The 18,653-nt window shown below is 45.6% G+C and overlaps 1 protein-coding gene across 4 annotated transcripts in view; it reads right to left on the reverse strand.

Annotated features, from left to right (window-relative positions):
- LOC144679671 (uncharacterized) overlaps nucleotides 1–18,653 on the reverse strand; it is a 665,324-nt gene that overhangs the window by 194,810 nt on the left and 451,861 nt on the right. For all 4 annotated transcript variants that reach the window (XM_078540272.1, XM_078540271.1, XM_078540274.1 and 1 more), the window contains one exon: nucleotides 3,889–4,042. In XM_078540272.1, the coding sequence (XP_078396398.1) occupies nucleotides 3,889–4,042 (154 nt within the window). The remainder of the gene's footprint in view (nucleotides 1–3,888; nucleotides 4,043–18,653) is intronic.

The following is an 18,653-nucleotide window of genomic DNA, read 5'->3' on the forward strand; positions in this document are numbered from 1 at the left end:
GCTATTGATAGCTTTCTGTTGAAGATGTTTGTGTTGTTGCCTGTGAGCCTTTTAAGAAAACTGCATTTAATAGCCTGGTCAATACATTAAACATTGAGATCATGCATGGGAGACAAGTAAAAGTCTCCAGGCAGACGCCTCTTGAAAGCCCAAGAATGGCTTGTATCCGATGGCATGTGTAGCATGATTTTAGAATACTGATATGTGTGTGCAAATGAGATGTTACATCTAAAGCAACTAGCATGCAGAAATGCATGGTGGATTTGAACTGAAGTATGGGTTTCAGACATGCTCAGTTACTTGACAAGAGAGGAAATGGTTAATGTGGCTTGGTAGATTGGGCAATTTTTTAAATCATCAAGTGGATAAAATCTATGGAACTGTCAGGTCATTGATACATATTTGAGAGAGAAACTGACTTTAAGACAATCAGAATAGAGTCAAACATACTGGTATCTGTCATAAGCAATAAAATGAAAGTATAGAGCAATATAAAACTTGGGAGGCAGTGGATTTTGTTGACAGTGTGTTTGTTACAGCATAACTGGAAGAGTGTGCCACATCTGTCCTCTTGCTTTTTCCCATTTCCCAAGCGATTACAATTAAAATTTAAAATTCCGATGATGAGTGTGGGAGATACATGTGATCACGCAGAGGGGGGCGCTTTTCAGTAATGAATCATGCCATCAGCTGACTTGCTGCAGCTAAAGGTGGCTTTAAAAGAGCCTCCTGGTCAAACTTGCATCATGGCCAAAACTTTCTTGCCCAAATCATTGCCATTAACATAAGACTTGAGAGTACAAAGATGGCATGAGAATTTTTCAAAATTAAATTTCACTTGTAAATACTACACATTACATTGGTTTCACTTTATTCATGTGTGCATCATCGTTATTTGTTGAGACTACCTTAGTGAGAGAGCTAAATGTCCTGGCACATCTCATGGTTGGCATCCACTGATAGTTACATTACCTTTATTGTGGAAGAAACAATGTGTGTTTTCTTGTTCATTCTTTATTGAATATTCATGTTAGTGCCCAATGTTGTACTCACCACTGTGTGGGACATGGCTGATCTTGCAGGCTCAACTTGCCTTCCCTTCTATGCATTGTAAAGGACATTGTTCAAGATCACACTCAGCAGGGATAATTCAAATGCTGCAGGTGAACTCAAAGCCCTGTAAGGTCTCTGTCAGCCAACACTCTGAGATGGATGCACATGTGGACAGCACTGACACCACCCTTTAGGACCCTTATTTTCTTACCTTGGCTGACTGTCCCCACCAACCCTCCCCCCACTTCACTCCTCCATGCCTCTGATCCCATCCTCTGTACTTCCTTGGATCCCTCTTCCACTCTCCATGCCCTTGACCCCACACCACATATCCTTTCACCACTGAGCCTCCATGTAAATTGCCATTCTCCCACTCCCTTCCCTTGTGCCATAGAGTTCAACAAGGAAAACTGCTGACCTTACACACAACTGCACTAAGCCTACGACAGGTGCACGCCACCTTGAAACAAATATGAACCGGGTGCTATGAAATTCTAGTGCAGCGCTGACTTTATCTTAAGAATGAAAGTAGGACATAATTTTTAAAAGTTTTATATTAATAAGTATTCATGGCATGCAAATAAGTTACAAGTGTGAATCTGCCACAGGCTGCGTGAGGCTTGACATGCCGCAAACACACCGCTTCATTTCTGCATCTTAGCCTGCCATCGGGAAATCCAGGTTTCACATCCTGCCTAATTAAGTCACCCCGCACATCATGCTTTCTGTTCTCGCTGGCTCCATAAAAATCCCCTCCTTGTTTTGGGAAAATTGATGGCTAAGGAGAAATAGTGCAAATACTGAGCAAGAATTATGCCCAAGGTGGTTACTAATAAATGGACAGTTGCAGAATCTTTTAAATCCATAAACTGTAGTTTTCTGTATAATGCATTATGATTTTGTTTGCTACCAACTGAATCCCTCACCCTGGCAACTGTCTGAGACTAAACTAGACTGTTTGCAACCTTGGTGTCATATTTGACCACATATCGGCACCATCACTGAGATCACCTATTTCCACCTCCGTAATAATCCACCTTTGATCTTCACTATTCCAAAGAGCCAAAATTAATTTTAGAACCATATAACTATAATTTTCATTTCTGTTATAATTGTCGTGAATTTTCATTGCACTCATTCTATAGTTTTAATATCCTTTCTATAGTATGGGGGTGGGCTGCAGAATTACATGTTATACTGCAACTATATCTTAACCATGATTTGTGCAAATTAAACATCACCTCTGGCATTGATATTCAATGCCCCATGCATAAAACCCAGAATTCTATTTGCCTTTTTATTTTCTGTTCAATCTGCACTCTCTACACTTTGAAGATTTATCTATAGCCACACACCTCTTCTATAAAGTTAAGAGAAATTTACAGTACAATTCATTTCACTACAAAATTTCCAAAATGTAATATTACACATCATGTATCTGCCACCTATCTTCCCACTCTGCCAACCTGCCTCCTATAACCTGAAATCTCTTGTATTCTTCCTCAATTTGTCATTCTTCAAATTTTGTATCATCAGCAAACCTTGATATAACTTCCTTATAGCCAATTTCAAATTATTTGGAAAAAAAGGAGACTAAAATAGTCATAGCGCTGATCATGACACTCCACTACCAAATCCTGGAGAACCAAAACATTCAGTTAATCTGTACTCTTTGCTCTTGTGCCATTGTGATTCCATTTCCTTCCCTTCAATACCATGAAAGAAAATTGGATAGCACAAAATGGGCAATAATGATTCAGCATCCCTTTTACATAACTCCCAATTACTATATTATTCACTTCAATGGGGACAAAAACTGGATAGAGATTAAAGAGGTGTTCTGATTCGCTAACTCCCATTTTATGCCGGTGCCCAAGACCAACTCTACCCACTAACTCTCTGCCTGTCCCAAACATGGACATCCTTATAAGGATGATGCAGATCCATTATGTTGCAAGTTCCTGTACTCGAGGGCTTCAAAGTAACGTAATGCATACTCAAACTAGATGTGCCTCTGCAAAAGGGTACCAGTTGGGAATCTTGCTGCGGTCAATACCTGGCCCTCTCAAAATTACATTTTTTTTAAATTGAAAAGGTTCTTGGAGCTGCTAGGACAGTGCTCTTCTTTCAGGGTTGCAGTGGGGGTGGGTGGGGGGAGCGGTGGTGGGCAATGGGGGAGGATGGGGTTGTGAATGGGTAAATCCTCTACTGGACAATCTTTGTCCTACTTCCCAGTATTTTTACAATGTGAGGTGTCACAGATGCAGCCCAGATGGCCTGGGCATGTTCCATTTACAGCCACATTAAAGGACTTCTCCCTTCCAGTGACCCTTGGCGGGATGAGTGGTGAAGGTCCCAATTGGGTCTGTCTGAGCACTTAAGCCAAGATCACCAAGCTCCCATTAGTCAAGTGCAAGTTGCCCTTCACAGTACCATGCTGGCTGCACTGCTTAGTCCATGCCGTTCTAAGTGTTTACTCATTTCATCCCTATTATGGAATTCAGAAATTTACCCACAATCAAAGCAAACTAACTGGCCTATAAATTTTATGGCTTATCATTTATTTCGCTTATTATAGGTTTGATATAATTCCTAATAACCTCTCCTTTAATTGGTTAAATCAATTTACTGCTCTGAATTTTTATAGTTCCTGGATAGCAACAGAAAAAAAATGTCTTAATCAAGAAACCTATATTACAATAAAAAGTTCTAAAGAAGAGTCAATTGGACTGAAAATGTTAACTCTGTTTCTCCCCCCATGCAGGTTAGGTCTAAAGAATCTTTACTTGTATGGATTTGGTTTCTTTGGAATGCAAACATTTGACAATTTTGTACCTGTTGCTGCAGAGTTTGGACCTGATCTTGAGCAATGGTCAGTTCCAACTCTGTCTTCTGATTATCATGTTGATGCTTCATGATTTCCTGGAAATTCTGTTGCTGCTGCTGTCTTTTCATATTCAGCTCACTTCTTAGCTCCTCTTCGATTTGTCTGGGTAATTAACAAAAATAAACATTTCAGACACAAACAAAAATACTGTAGCCAAGTGTGGTTAGATTTTGTGATGGGGACTGCAAGGTTCTATGAAAGCATGAGCACAATTAGAAGAATGGTATCAATTACTACATAGGTGCTTGTAGCATGCAAGAAGGCTATTCATCCTATCATGTCTGTACAAGCTGTTTAAATCCATCTCCACTCAATTTACTCTTACAGATTTGTAAGGACATTGGTGCCATTTTGTATCAGGTGAAGGTTACTTTTTGGTGTATTTATTTGATTAATCTACCACTTGCCTCAATGTTCCAGAACTTGAATCTTTTCTTCCTACATAGGCCAAGAAAGGAAAATCAAGCTGAATGCACAACAGGTGGCAGATCTGATACCACCAGTTTTATGCCCTTGCTGAAGTTGAAAGTCCCGCCCAGACAGTCAAGAGCCATACAGTCTGGAAAAGTTTTGTATCAAGGCTCTCAAACAATAATAGTAAACCTTAAACCTGTGTAGAAAAGATTCTGACAGTATAACATAATAAATTAAGATGCAGAAGTTAAGTTACAACAGAGAAAACATCTTCTGTCCATCCCTCTCCCTTTCCAGTTATTTCCACAAATTAAATCCGACTGACATTACATCCCCCCTATTCTTTTCTCCTTACCACTTTCCTTTTTCCCCACCCATACCCTGTGTTTTCAATGGGCAGAATTTTCAATAAATGAGGCTAAGTGCGGTGGCGGGCATTTTTGGCAGCACTAACCCCGCTGGCCAGAATGACAGGAACTTGCACCCGATTCTGCGCTTGGAGCCTCATTAATTATGCGAAGGCGCATATCGGTCCAAATCACCTGGCAAGGTCGGGAGTTGATTTGTGCTGGTGGGTTCGAAAGCCTGGGCACCATATTTAAAGGTCAGTCCAACACGCAATCTGACTCTCTCCAGACCACCAGGACCTCCAGGCCTTGATCAGAGAGGTGCAGGAGCAAAGGGACATACTCTATCCCAGGAATGGCTGTAGGAAGTGCAGCAGCCTCACCTCTCCGGCCTGGAAGGCCATCATGAAGCAAGTCAGCATGGCTGGCAACCATGCCCAAAATGCCACCAAGTGCAGGAAGAGGATGAGTGATCTCATCCGCCCCTTTAGGGTAAGTCAACCTTCAACTCCCTCCAACATCAAACTCTCTTCATGGCATCAGGTACTCAAATGGCTATTCTCTTCAGGGATCTGATGCAACCATTAGCGGGTGACACATATCAACACTCATTCTCTCACTGAGACTTTCACATCAGCACCGTCCCATCTGTCATGATGCTCACACTCCATCCTCTGGCCTTTCTGGGGAGGGCTCACCCCACACAGTGAACATGCATCTCACCCAACCTCTGCTCCATCCTTTCTCATCACATGCCTTTCTTCTTCATCCAGCCAAGCAGGTGCACAACAGGCGCGAGAGATCGAAGGCCGGTGAAGGGATGGCCGACATCATTGCCCTCACTGAGTTTGAGGAGGCTGCAGCCGAAATGGTGGGAGAGGACAAGGATTGCTCCTGTGGGGAGGGGGAGATCAGCCTCTCCCACCAACCTAGTACGGATCACAGCTCGATCACTTTGTCAAACCCTGACATTCACCTGAGTCACATGCAGTCTTATCAAGTTCATGCTCATTAACTGAAACTCTATCTTCTATTTTCTAGGCAGCAGCAGATCGAGGCCCCCAAGACAGCCCAACACCAGTGTGAGCCTCCAAAGAGGAAGCTCCGGAAGAACCATCATGGCACTCACATGCACCCTCCACCAGCTCAGAGACACACACGTCAGTGGGGCACAGCTGTAGATTAGGCTCGGGCTCACCTTCTGGGAAACACTTCACTGACACGTTCCCGTAGCAGTCAGAGGCAGGGACAGCCCAGGTCTCTGGCACTCAGAGGGCTGCTGGAGACCAACCACCTGCTCAGTCCAAGTCAGATCATGAGCCTCTGCAAGCAGCCATGAACTCAATGCTGAAGATGTTACATGCGGTGAACATCAGGCAGAGATTCGACTCACTCAGCAGACAAGAGCGAACAATGGAGGAGCCGGTCCGTGGTCTGTCTGATATCGTGGCTCTGACATGCGAGCGCCTCAATGTCACCATGGGAAGGTTGGCGATCAACACAGTGACCTTGCTCCAGCAGGTCTTGCCGGATTTGCGCTTGGCCCTGCGCTCCATGGCCACACACCCTATTGGGCACCATCAGGGTGTAGGCGACATGGGGATGAGGCACCTAGACACCCCCCCCCGCAAGGTGCAAAGGTGCAAGATCGCTTGCAGGAGTCAGGGCAGGACCCTCAGGCACCCACAGCGAGGATGAATGTCAGCCAGACATCCTGGGGGCCTCCTCTCAGGACACTCCAAGGGTGTGCAGCTACTCACAGCTCCCTCTGCCTGTGACCCCATCCATTCCCACTTCTTAGGCCACCGAGAGCACTTCTGCCCCTGAGCAAGTGACCCTTGTCAGGCCAGGGCTCTCCAGGCCTCAGACCACCAGGGGACGTCCGCCAAGGTCATCACAGACATCAGGACGCAGCAGTTGGCAGGCTGCCTCCACCTCCGCTGTGGATGCCGGGGCTGCACCCAGGCGCAGTGCTAGAGATAGCAAGAGTTAAAAATTGATGTCACTTTTGGGTCATGGGTGTGATAGACGTGAAAATATCACGGTATCACAGTACCATTACTGTGCAGAAGGAAGCCATTTGGCTCATCAAGTCTACACTGGCTCTCTGAAGGAGTATTCCACCTAGTCCCACCTCCCCTGCCTTATCCCAGTAACTTTGCACATTCGTTCTTTTCCGGTAGCAATCCAATTCCCTTTTGAATACCTTGATCAAACTTGCTTCCACCACCCTTTCAGGAAGTTTGTTTTAAAAATATTTTTCTCACATCACATTTCCTCTTTTTGCCAAATATTTTGAATCTGTGCCCTCTAGTTCTTGATGTTCTCTTGAGTGGGGACAGGTTCTCACTATTTACCCTGTCCATACCTCTCAGGATCTTGACTACCTCTATCAAGTCTCCTCCCAGCCTTCCTTTCTCCAGAGAAAAGAGCCCCAACCTCTCTAATCTATCCTCATAGTTACAGTTCTTCATCCCTGGCATAATTCTCCTCTGTACTTTCTCCAACACCTTCACATCCTTCCTCAAGTATGGCACCCAGAACTGGACACAGTACTCTAGGTGAGGCCTAACCAGTGTCTTATATAAGTTCAACATGACCTCCTTACTCTTGTACTCAATGCCCCTATTAATAAAGCCTAAGATACTATATGCTTTGTTAATTGGTCTCTCAACATGCCTTGCCATCTTCATCGATCTATGTATATGTACACCGAGGTCTTTCTGTTCCTGCACCTCCTTTAGAGGCTCTCCCTTTATTTTGTACTGTCTCACCATATTTTTCCTGCCAAAATGAATCACCTCACACTTCTCTGCATTGAACTTCATCTGTCATTTGTCTGCCCAATCCACTAACATGTCTATGTCCTTTTGAAGTTCAAGACTATCCCCATCACAGTTGACAACTCTTCTAATCTTTGTATCATCCACAAATTTTGAAACCATGCACTGCACACCACAGTCTAGGTCATTAATATATATCAGGGACAGCAAGGGTGCCAACACTGACAAAAATTCCTCCAATCTGAAAAATAACCATTTATCACTATTCTCTGTTTCCTGTCACTCAGCCAATTTCTTATCCAGGTGCCTACTTTCCCCTTTATTCCATGACCTAGAATTTTGCTCACTAACTCAGTTGTGTGGCACTGTATCAAATGCCTTTGAAAATCCATATACACCACAAAAGACCATAAGACATAGGTGCAAAAGTAGGCCATTCGGCCCATCGATTCTGCTCCACCATTCAATGAGATCATGGCTGATTTGATAATCCTCAACCCTACTTTCCTGCCTTATCCCCATAACCCTTGATTCCCTTCCTGATCAAAAATCTGTCTATCTCAGCCTTGAATATACATAACAACCCAGCCTCTACAGCCCTCTGTGGTAAAGAATTCCACAGGTTCACTACCCTCTAAAAGAAGAAATTCCTCCTCATCTCCCTCTTAAATGGGTGACCCCTTACTCTGAGATTATACCCTCTGGCCCTAGACTCTCCCACAAGAGGAAACAACCTCTCAGCATCTACCCTGTCAAGCTCCCGAAGAATCTTATGTTTCAATAATGTCGCCTCTCATTCTTCTAAACTCCAATGAGTACATGCCCAACCTACTCAATCTCTCCGTGTAAGAAAATCCCTCCATACCGGGATCAACCTAGTGAACCTTCTCTAGACTGCCTCCAATGCCAGTGTATCTTTCCTTAGATAAGGGAACCAAAACTGTTCACAGTATTCTAGGTGTGGCCTAACTAGTGCCTTGTATAGTTTTAGCAAGGCTTCCCTATTTTTATATTCCATTTCCTTTGAAATAAAGGCCAACATTTCATTTGCTGTCCCTATTACCGGCTGAACTTGTATGTTAACTTTTAGGGATTCATGTATGAGGATTTCCAAATCCCTCTGTGCTGTAGCTTTCTGTAGTCTTTCTCCGTTTAAATAATATTCAGCTCCTCTATTCTTCCTGCCAAAATGCATAACCTCACATTTTCCCACATCATATTCCATCTGCTAAGTTTTTGCCCACTCACTTAACCTGTCTATATCCCTCTGTAGACTCTTTCTGTCATCCTCACCACTTGCCTTCCCATCTATTTTTGTGTCATCCACAAATTTGGCGATAGTGCATTCACTTCCCTCATCTAAGTCATTAGTATATATTGTAAATAACTGATCCCTGTGGCACTCCACTAGTCACAGGTGCCATCCTGAAAATGCCCGCCTTATCCCAACTCTCTCAAAAGTGGTTCCCTTATCAACCTTCTCTTTTACCTCTTCAAAAAAACTCCAAGTTAGTTAAACATGATTTTCCCTTAATGAATCCGTGCTGGCTTTCCCTAATTATCGTGCACTTGTCTAAGTGACTATTAATTTTATCCTGTACTATAGTTTCCAGAAGTTTTCCTACCACTGAGGTCAAACTGACTGGTCTGTAGTTGCCAGCTTTATCCTTGCACCCCTTTTTGAACAGGGGTGTAACATTTGTAATTCTCTATCTTTTTTAAGTAAAGATAGCCTTTCCAACACCTCCTTCCTATCAATTGTAAGTCCTTCTAGTGTACCAGTTACCTCTGCTCTCATCTTGGCCTGGGTAGCATCTTCTTCCTTTGTAAAGACATATACAAAGTACTCATTCAACACCTCCGCCATTTCTCCAGCCTCCACAAGCAAGTCCCCTTTTTGTCTCTAATTGGCCCTCCTCTTTCTTTTACCATCCTTATATTATTTACATGCTTATAGAAGACATTAGGATCCCCTTTTATGTTAATACTTTCGATGGTTATGTGAATGTTCCTGTCAACTGAAGACGTTGTGATCCTCATATTTCAAGGTTTAACCTTCCTCCCACACAGTGATAGTGTCCCACTGTGAGATTCATATTCCTGTGATGTCAACCTCAGTTGACCTGGTCTTTGCACCCTTGTGTGATGTCAGGGAGATGTGTTTAAATCTTTATTGGAAATGTGTGATGTAAGCATTTCTAACCCTTCTTCCTCAAGGAACACCATTGAGTGAGGGTAGCTCATAAGCATTGATATTCTTGCAGCATTTGTGTCTCCTCATTGGTAGCGGCGAAGAAAAGACGTGCACGAGAGGATCCCTAGGCAAGTCCACATCTCAGTCGCAGCAGTGTTGGCATTATTAGATGGTGTCGAAGGCTTCAAGTCTTCTCTTGCATCGCTCTTGTTCCGAAGTGAACTCTCAGTTCCCAGAGTGAGCTCACTCACCCACGGACCAAAGCAAAGATCATGGCTTGGCGATTCATGAGGTCAGATGGCACAAGTGTGAATGCAGGAATCATTCTCGCTGCAAGTGGGTGGACATCCCCTGAGTTGAAGGAAAATGACATTGAGGGCTAGGAGAGATGTTTCCATATTCCCTCACTTTACCCTTCCTGGAACCTGTCAGCAGTTAACGCATCATGGGCACATCTTCCACGTCTTCCTTCCTCCATGGTGTGATCGTGCTCATACTGACCCTCAGCAGCCTCCTGAGGTTCCGGCTTCCGGATCTTCATCCTCTGATGAGCTTTCATCCTCCTCCAGTTCATCATCTGGCAGGGGTTCACCTCTTTGCATTGTCAGATTGTGAAGGGTGCAACACACTGCGATGATGCGGGAAATCCTGTTGGGAGTGTATTGTAGTGAGCCACCTGAGCGGTCCAAGCATCTGAAGCATGTCTTCAGAAGCCCTATGGTCTGTTCTATAAGGGAGCGTGTGCAGCTGTGAGCAGTGCTGTACCGCTCCTCAGAACGGCTCTGAGGGTGATGCACTGGTGTCATAGCCAGAATTTCAGTGGGTGCCCTTATCCCCAAACAGCCATCCCTGCAGACATAATGGCTCCTCAAAAATCTCAGGCACCTGGGAGTGACGCAGGATGTAGGAGTCATGACAACTCCCAGGTGACCGTTCACAAACATGCAGTATGTGCTTCTGGTGATCACACACCAGTTGTACGTTGATGGAATCATAGCCCTTGTGGTTTATAAACATTAGGCCTGCTGCCAAAGAGCCCATAAAGCCACATGGATGCAGCCTATTGCACCCTGTACTCTTGGGAAGCCTGAGATGGCAGCGATGCCAGTGAATCTTGCAGCCTGGCTACCTTCGTCCAGAGCAAACCTGACATAATCATGGGCCTTCCTGTACAGGGCATCTGTGACCTCCTTTATGCATTGATGTGTTGCAGACTGAGAGATGCTATACAGGTCACCTGTTGACCCTTGGAAAGAACCAGAGGCCAAGAAATTGAGTGCTGCAATCACGTTCAAAGCCACTGGCAGGGGATACCCTCCAACTCCTCGTGGCGTCAGATCTTCACGAAGAATGTGGCATATATGATGTACCAGAGCTCGGGACACGTGCAGATAGGCACGGCAATGCCTCTCGCTCATTTGTAAATAGGAGTCTCTCCTACGATAAACAGTAGGTCGGGTGAGTTGCCCCAATTGTCTGGGTCTCTCCTCCTGTTCATGGTCTAGCTCCGCTTAGCCTCCCCCTTTGCAATGAGACCCTGACAAAGTCAGCATTGCGCCCTGGATCCATATATGCTTTTGCCTTCTCTCTGAAAGGAAACATTGAAGACATTAATGATTCAAGGGACAAGAAAGCGAAGCTCAAAAGATGACATGTTTGGGGACTGTAAGGGTCCATAGTTTTTCTTGCCCTACTTGTATGGTGGCTAATGCCACCTTGTCCCTGAGACACTAGCACACACATCAGATGACCAAGAAGGCATCTCAGATATGCAACATCTAGAGCCCTGCGTGGGATGCTAAGGTTTCAGTGAGATGAGTGACCCAACCTAGCTCTGTGCTCCAATCTCTGATGTGGCATATTAATGACCATTCAGTTGCTCATGGTCAATGAGTGGATGCCCTTTGGCCCATTTGGAGTATGAATTCTGGTGAACATGTGACAGGTCTTCATTGAAGGAATGTCATATATGATACAGCTGTGCCTCCTTCATTGTTGCCTGCATTCCCAAATTCTACATTCCTATGTGTTACGCTTGAGATGCAGCAACTGTGATATGAAGCCAGAGTTAAGAGTAGCCCTTTAACTGTGCTAAAGAAGCCATTGGCTTTCAGTGGCTTTCATCGCAAGGAGGTCTTCCTCCTTTCTTTCTAAGCAGACTCCTGCTCACAGGGGGAGGTGGTGGTGGTATAGTGGTAGTTACTGGGCTGGCATTCCAGAGATACCCAGGGTAATCCTCTGGGGACCTGGTTTCGAATCCCACCATGTCAGATGGTGAAATTTGAATCCAACTAAAATCTGGAGTTAAAAGTCTGATGAAACCATCTGCCGATCGTTGTAAAAACCCATCTGGTTTACTAATACCCTTCAGGGAAGGGAATCTGCCTGGCCTACTCCAGACCCACAGCGATGTGGTTTACTCTTAAAAATGCAATAAATGCTGGCCTAGCCAGCGATACCCACATGAATGAATAAAAAAGCAACTCCTGCGGCAACAAGGGCGATCCCAGAAAGGCCCCTCTTGTGTTTGTCCTTCCCCCTGACTGCCATTCCACAGCCTTCCCCTTTGTGTTCATCAACCCCCACCCCCAGTTGAAATGCGAGTTTCTGAAAGTGGTGTTCCTCGGGACAATGTAGGCAAAGAGCAGACCAGCCCAGAGCCCCAGCAGGGTGGCGTTCATTGCAACAAGGCCAACATAGCGCTATGGCTTGTAGGCTATGTAACTCACCTCAAAGTTACGAGTGAACTGAGGTCCGACTTGTGCACGCCACCCTTTTTCAAACAGATTTGGCAAGATTCTGGTGAGCAGCTGTTTCAATAAGCATTCATGACATGTTAATGAATGCAAATAGCATTCGTGCCACAAGTCAATTGTGATAACCGACCCCCCATAAACACACCATTGGGAGAATTGCAACCTATTTTTACAACGAAGGGTTAGCAACTTTCTGCCTGCTGCTGGATTCTCCGCTCCCGCCCACCATGAAACCTGCCGCAGGCGATATGGGAGAAATCCATCCATTCCTCTTTCCTCAACTTAATCTAGTGCTCTTTCCTCACCCATTTCTTCTTGCCCACTATTCCTCTCACCCCCAAGTTTTCAACTTTAAGACATAGATGAGAGCCTGTTTTCTAAATTTTAAAAATATTTCAGATTTAATAATGTGTGCAGTCACTTATATAAGTACGTCTCATCAAGGCGCACCACTTTTGCAAGATTCCCCTTTGCTATCAGTGATCTGTACCTCCAGCCATCACAAATAATATCTGGGCCACTAATGCCCTGGCCTACTTTCCTTTCCCACCTTCAAAACATAGGGCAGGCTCTTTAGGTCGTTGGGCGGGCGTGGCAAGCGGGCTTGGGAGCGGCTGGGAAACGGTCCACCGCCCGCGATCGATCACGATTTCAGACTGGCTGGCCAATTAACGGCCAGCCAGTGTGAAACGTGCGCCAATAGGCTCAGCGCTGCCGGGGTGGGGACGGGAGGAGGGCGAGCACTGAAGTCTGCACAGGTGGGGGGGACCATGCAATGAAAGCTCCCTAAAGGCAGAGAGCTGCCTCAGGGAGCTGAAGAATTTTAAAAACAAAAATAAAGATTTTGAAAATTCTGAAAAAAATGTCCCCACATAGGACTCACTCACTTGAACATATACATAATGGGGAGGATTTTCCCCTCATTGGGGGGGCATGGCGGGTGAGCGAAACAACGGTCCGCCGTCCCAGTCGGGCCCCAGCCGCGATCTCATGCTGGCTGGTAACGGCCAGCCAAGGTGAAACGTGCGCTGATAACCTCAGGCCTGCCGGTGTGTGTATGGTGGTGGGGGGGGGGGGGGGGGGGGGGGGGGAGCACAAGGGCTGAAGTGTGGGCACATGTGGGAGTGCACTCAGTGAAAGCTCCCTGAAGGCACAAAGCTGCCTCAGGGAGCTGAAGATTTTTAAATTGACAAGTAAAGAATTAAAAAAATAAGGAAATCATGTCCCCACATGTGACTCTGTCACATAAACGGGACATGTGGAAAATGAGTTTTAAAAATTTTTATTGGTTTTTTATTTACTGTCCGAAACCTCATCCCACCCGTGGATGAGGTTTTGTTAAAAATGCAAAGGCCGCCTGGCCTATTTGCCCGCATGCCAACCGAATGGTTGAATGAGCAGCAAAAAATTCAATTTAATTAATTGATTAATGGCCTTAATAAGCCTCTTAACTGTCGGCACGTGCGCTGCCGAGCGAAATATTGCGAGAGTGCGTGATGATGTTAGGGTGCTTGCCCGACGTAATCACGCACTATTTCACTCCTGTTCAGGTCGACACGCGACCGCCCACAGGACGAAAAATTCTTCCCAATAAAAATTATGTCAAAACATTTTAATTTAAAAAAAAAATGTCAGAAACCTCATCCCGCCCGTGGATGAGGTTTCCTCAAAAATGCAAAGGCCGCCCAGCCGATTTGCCTGCCTGTCGACCGTAAGGTTGAACGAGCAATGAAAAATCACTGTTAATTAATACTTTAACGGCCTTAATAGGTCTCTTTGTTGGCAGGCATGCTGCCCACTCGTGTATGCACCCACCGACTGAAATATCACATGGGACACTCCCCCGACGACATCACATGCTATTTTACGCCTGATCGGGTCGGGCGCAAACCTACCCGTGGGATGTAAAATTCTGCCCATACTGATTTTCCTCCCTCAACCCCTCTCTTCCCAAGCACTTAACTTGGTGCTGGTACCTTGCCTTCAGGTCCAGCGATTTAGACCTGACCCAAAGCCAGCTAGTTGACTGATATTATCTGTCTTTGACAAACAACTGGCTGGCAGGATAATATACTATAAACTATTACATTGTCCAGTATTCCAGTTGGACACTTTGACAACTTTTTAAGTGTTGGAATATACAGTAAGAATTGAAAGTGCAATTAGTTCCAATAGAGGTTTTTAAGTTGATAACTCATTGTTTGCAATTTCTTCAATTGCCTTTTTAATTCATATAAATTCATTCAGTGGAACTGGCCCTGGCTCTAACTTTTGATGTTAACTTGCTTTTGCAATCTAGTGTGACTCATTAATATCAATTTGTATCATACAATTTAGGTAAAATGGAATGCTTCAAGTGTGTCTATTCCTTTAAATAATCTATTAGATCAATGCCACATAGATTTGGAGAAAAATTAACCTATTTTTGCATGCAATAAAATCACAACATATATTTAACATAATAAACATCCCAAAGTGCATCACAGGGTGTTTTAAAGCATAATTAGACACAAAACCTTATTACGTGACATTAGAGCAGATAGCCAAATATTTGGTTAAAGAGATAGGCTTTAGGCAGCATCCTAAAGGAAGAGAGAGAGGTATAGGGCTGGAGAAGTTTAGGGAGTGAATTCCAGAGTTTGAGCCTACGCAGCTGAAGGCGTGGCCACTAATGATGGAGCAATTAAAATCAGGAATGCTCAAAAGACCAGAATTAGATGAGTGCAAATATTTTGGAGGATGAGGGAGCTGGAGGAGATTACAGGCATAGGGAGGGGTGAGGTCATTGAAGGATCTGAAAACAAGGATGAGAAGTTTAAAATCAGGGTGTTACTTGACTGGGAGCCAATGTAGGTCAGCAAGCACGAGGTGAAGATAAACGGGACTCGGTAGGAGTAAGAACATGGGCAGCAGAGTTTTGGATGATTTCATGGTTACAGTGGGCAGGATTTGGAGGCCAGCCATGTTTGTGTTCGAATAGTCAAGTCTAGAGGTAATGAAGTCATGGATGAGGGTTTCAGCAGCAGATTAGCCAAGGCAGGGGTGAAGTAGGCAACGTTATGGAGATGGAAATAAGCTGCCTTAATGATGCTGCGCATATATGGTCGGAAGCTCACCCTAGGGTCAAATATCTGTAGATAGATAAGAATGAAATGAGACGAGTGCAATTCTCACTAGTTGAATGATAATGGCACAGCTTTGGAAGAAGATGATGTGGCCAACCATGTCAGAGGCTGCAGGCATGTCGAGACAGATGAGGTGGGATAGTTTACCTTTGTCACAGTCACATAACATGACTTTGATAAGAGCTGTTTCATTACTGTGGCAGAGCTGGGCAACTGATTGGACAGATTCAAACATGATGTTAACTGGTGTTATTGGGGACTAGGGCATCAAAGGTGGAGGTGCAGGTATGATTGAGCAAACCAGTAGCTACAGAAATGTTGCGGCAAACAGAGAGCCAAATGCTAGACAGTTGGGATTTTGAAAGTGCAGTTGTAAATTAATTAGAAGAAAAACTTTTTCCAGGGCCTGATACAGGCGAAGTAGGGTTGGAGTGTGGAAGAGCAATATGAGTGCAGAGTGACACAAAAATGTGATCAGAGATTGCCTTTTCTTTGATTGATACAATGGGAGCAGGGAAACCACTTGAGATGGCAAGGTCAGGGGGTAGCCGTGAATTTGGGTTGTGGAGTTTTCATGGAGGGAAAGATTTAGGAAAGATCCGTGGTCAGTGAACTCAGAGGCAAAAGAATACAATGAGTCGAGGTGGAGGTTGAAATCACCAAGAATGAGAAGTTGTTCAGTGCTCAGACAGATAAGAGCCGGGGTGAGTGGGGGAAGGGATAGCAAGGCAGGGAGGCTTCTTTAAAGGGGAAGGTGTCAACACCCCTCAACCAGGTCCCCCTTAAGGCCAATATGTTAATGCAATCATCCCCACAATAAGTTAATGGACAGCAAGGGCCTTGTTCGCAAGTGAATGGACGTGCTGGAGTGAGATATGCAGAGGGGTGGTGAGAGCTGATCCACTGGCAAAGTCCACAGGGTCAGCATTGAGAGGGGCAAGTTGGATGGGAAGAAGATTGGGAAGATTCGATCTCAGCAGACACCCTGGGTGGGAAATTGAGCAAGAGAACAGGAGAAGGCAATTGGGGTTGCTGCTTGTAATGAGCTACCACTGAATGCCTTGTTAAGATTTTTGGAGAATGCTGACAGATACACAGAGGAAAGCTTTGGCTTATCTAAGAGGGAGTGAAGTCTGGGAGGGTGGCAAGGGTGGAGGAGTACTAAAGAGCTGGAATAGGGAATTAGGATGGTAGAATATCCAGCGGGGGGGAAAAGTGAAAAGAGGCATGACAATTATACTAGTTTGCTTATTTTACGATATTAAAGCTCTTTTTTCTTTTTCTCCCTTCTTATGAGAAAATTATTTTCTTTACCATATTGTTGCTTTTTCTAATAATCCACAATGAATTAACTGATTGCAGTATTCACCTTAGGTCAAGAAAGGAGGAATCTGAATGGATTAACCCCAGTTCTGAAGAAAGGACATCAACCTGAAATGTTAACTTTGTTTCTCCCTCCACGGATGCTACCAGACCTGCTGAGTATTTCCAACACACACTGTCTTTATTTCTGATTTCCAGCTTCCGCAGTATTTTGTTCTTATATCAGAAAAGATTAGTTGGTTTAGACCATAACCCTGCATTCTATATATTAGGGATGGAAATTCAGGTGATTCAGGAGTTAGTTTTGACAAGGCAAAAATTAACACATTAGAAAGCTAAAGTTTAAATCTGCTTCTTATGGTATACTCTTTCGATATCAAAAACAGACACATCAGGAAGGATTTTTGCTCACGAGGTGGGTAGCACGAGTTGGGAAATTTTCCAGCTTCCAGGAGGTGGAGCGGGAGCGGGCACGGGCAGGCGCGGACCCAATCGCCGCCCGTGATCGGGTCCGCGCCGCCATTTTACGCATGCGGGCCAATTAAGGCCCGCCCAGTGTATTTCTTAACTCCCGAGGATAGTGGGAGTGGGCGGGCGGCGGCGGGCATGCACAGACCGCCTGGTCCAATGGCGACCCGGTAGCCTGTTTAAATGAAGGCCTGGCAGCCTTTTCTAGGTTGCTCACAATGGCAAGTGCAAGGCCACAGCAGAGGGATTCTGGTAAGCAGGTCAGTCCGGAGGGTAGGGCAGCGGGACAGGACAGGCTGGAGGGCCAGTGTGTCCCACATTTTTCAGATGACTGCCTTGCTGCCCTCCTCGAGGAGGTGGCAGCATGGCGGGAAGTGCTGGTCCCCCAGGATGGGAGGAGGAGGCCCCCGACATGATGAAATGTGCCTGGGAGGAGGTGGCGGAGGTGGTGAGCTCCTGCGATGTGGTGCGGCGCACCTGGATCCAGTGTCGCAAGTGCTTCAATGAATTGTTGTGCTCCGGCAGGGTGAGTACCATGTTGGCACTGGGCATTTAAACCAGCAGGTTGGCTTGCCCCCTGCTGTGCCCCCTACCCCAAGTCCGAGTGTCGTGACGGAATTGAATCATTGACGGCATTGCTGGGTGGGCAAGCAGGTACTGCACACGCTGAGGTTAGCCTGAGAGGGTGATGAGGAGATGTGTTTTTCCCCCACAGCATGTGTTACACTGAGTCCCACATGACTGGTGTAGGGGCAACTTGGAGCTGCACCTAGGCACTGTGTTAGAACTCCAGGACATGTCCTAGTCAGGGTGATGAGATGGTGGGAGGGGAGCTTCAAGGTGGCATGGCAACGAACCATCTGCTGTGTTCCACATGCTTGCGCCTCCTTGCTATGGAAGGATATACCGTGTGGTGCCTAATGTGATGTAGGCAGCATGTGGCCAAGGGGGGTTGGGGGGGTGGGGGGGTGTGGGGAATAGGCCTAGCATCTTTGTGTGAGTGCTCGGCAGCAGCAGGATGAGGAGGCACTGGAGCCCTGATATGTCCCACTCTGGTTGGAGTGGGCCGTGCGCGAACAGAGTCCATGTGCAATTTGCATTAATCAATGCTCTTCTCTCATTTTCAGGAGAGGAATGCTCATAATGCGGCAGAGCGTACGAGGACTGGCGGCGGCCAGGCACAGATTTCCATTCTAAGCTGTTTCAAGCAGGAGGCCCTGGATCTGGAGAGGCACCATGCACCCAGGTCCATTAGTGTCAATGAGGCTAGGGTGCCACGGCCAGATATTTATGCCCAACAATG

This window comes from Cetorhinus maximus, chromosome 4 (assembly GCF_964194155.1).
Source record: "Cetorhinus maximus chromosome 4, sCetMax3.hap1.1, whole genome shotgun sequence".
Classification (NCBI taxonomy): Eukaryota; Metazoa; Chordata; class Chondrichthyes; order Lamniformes; family Cetorhinidae; genus Cetorhinus; species Cetorhinus maximus.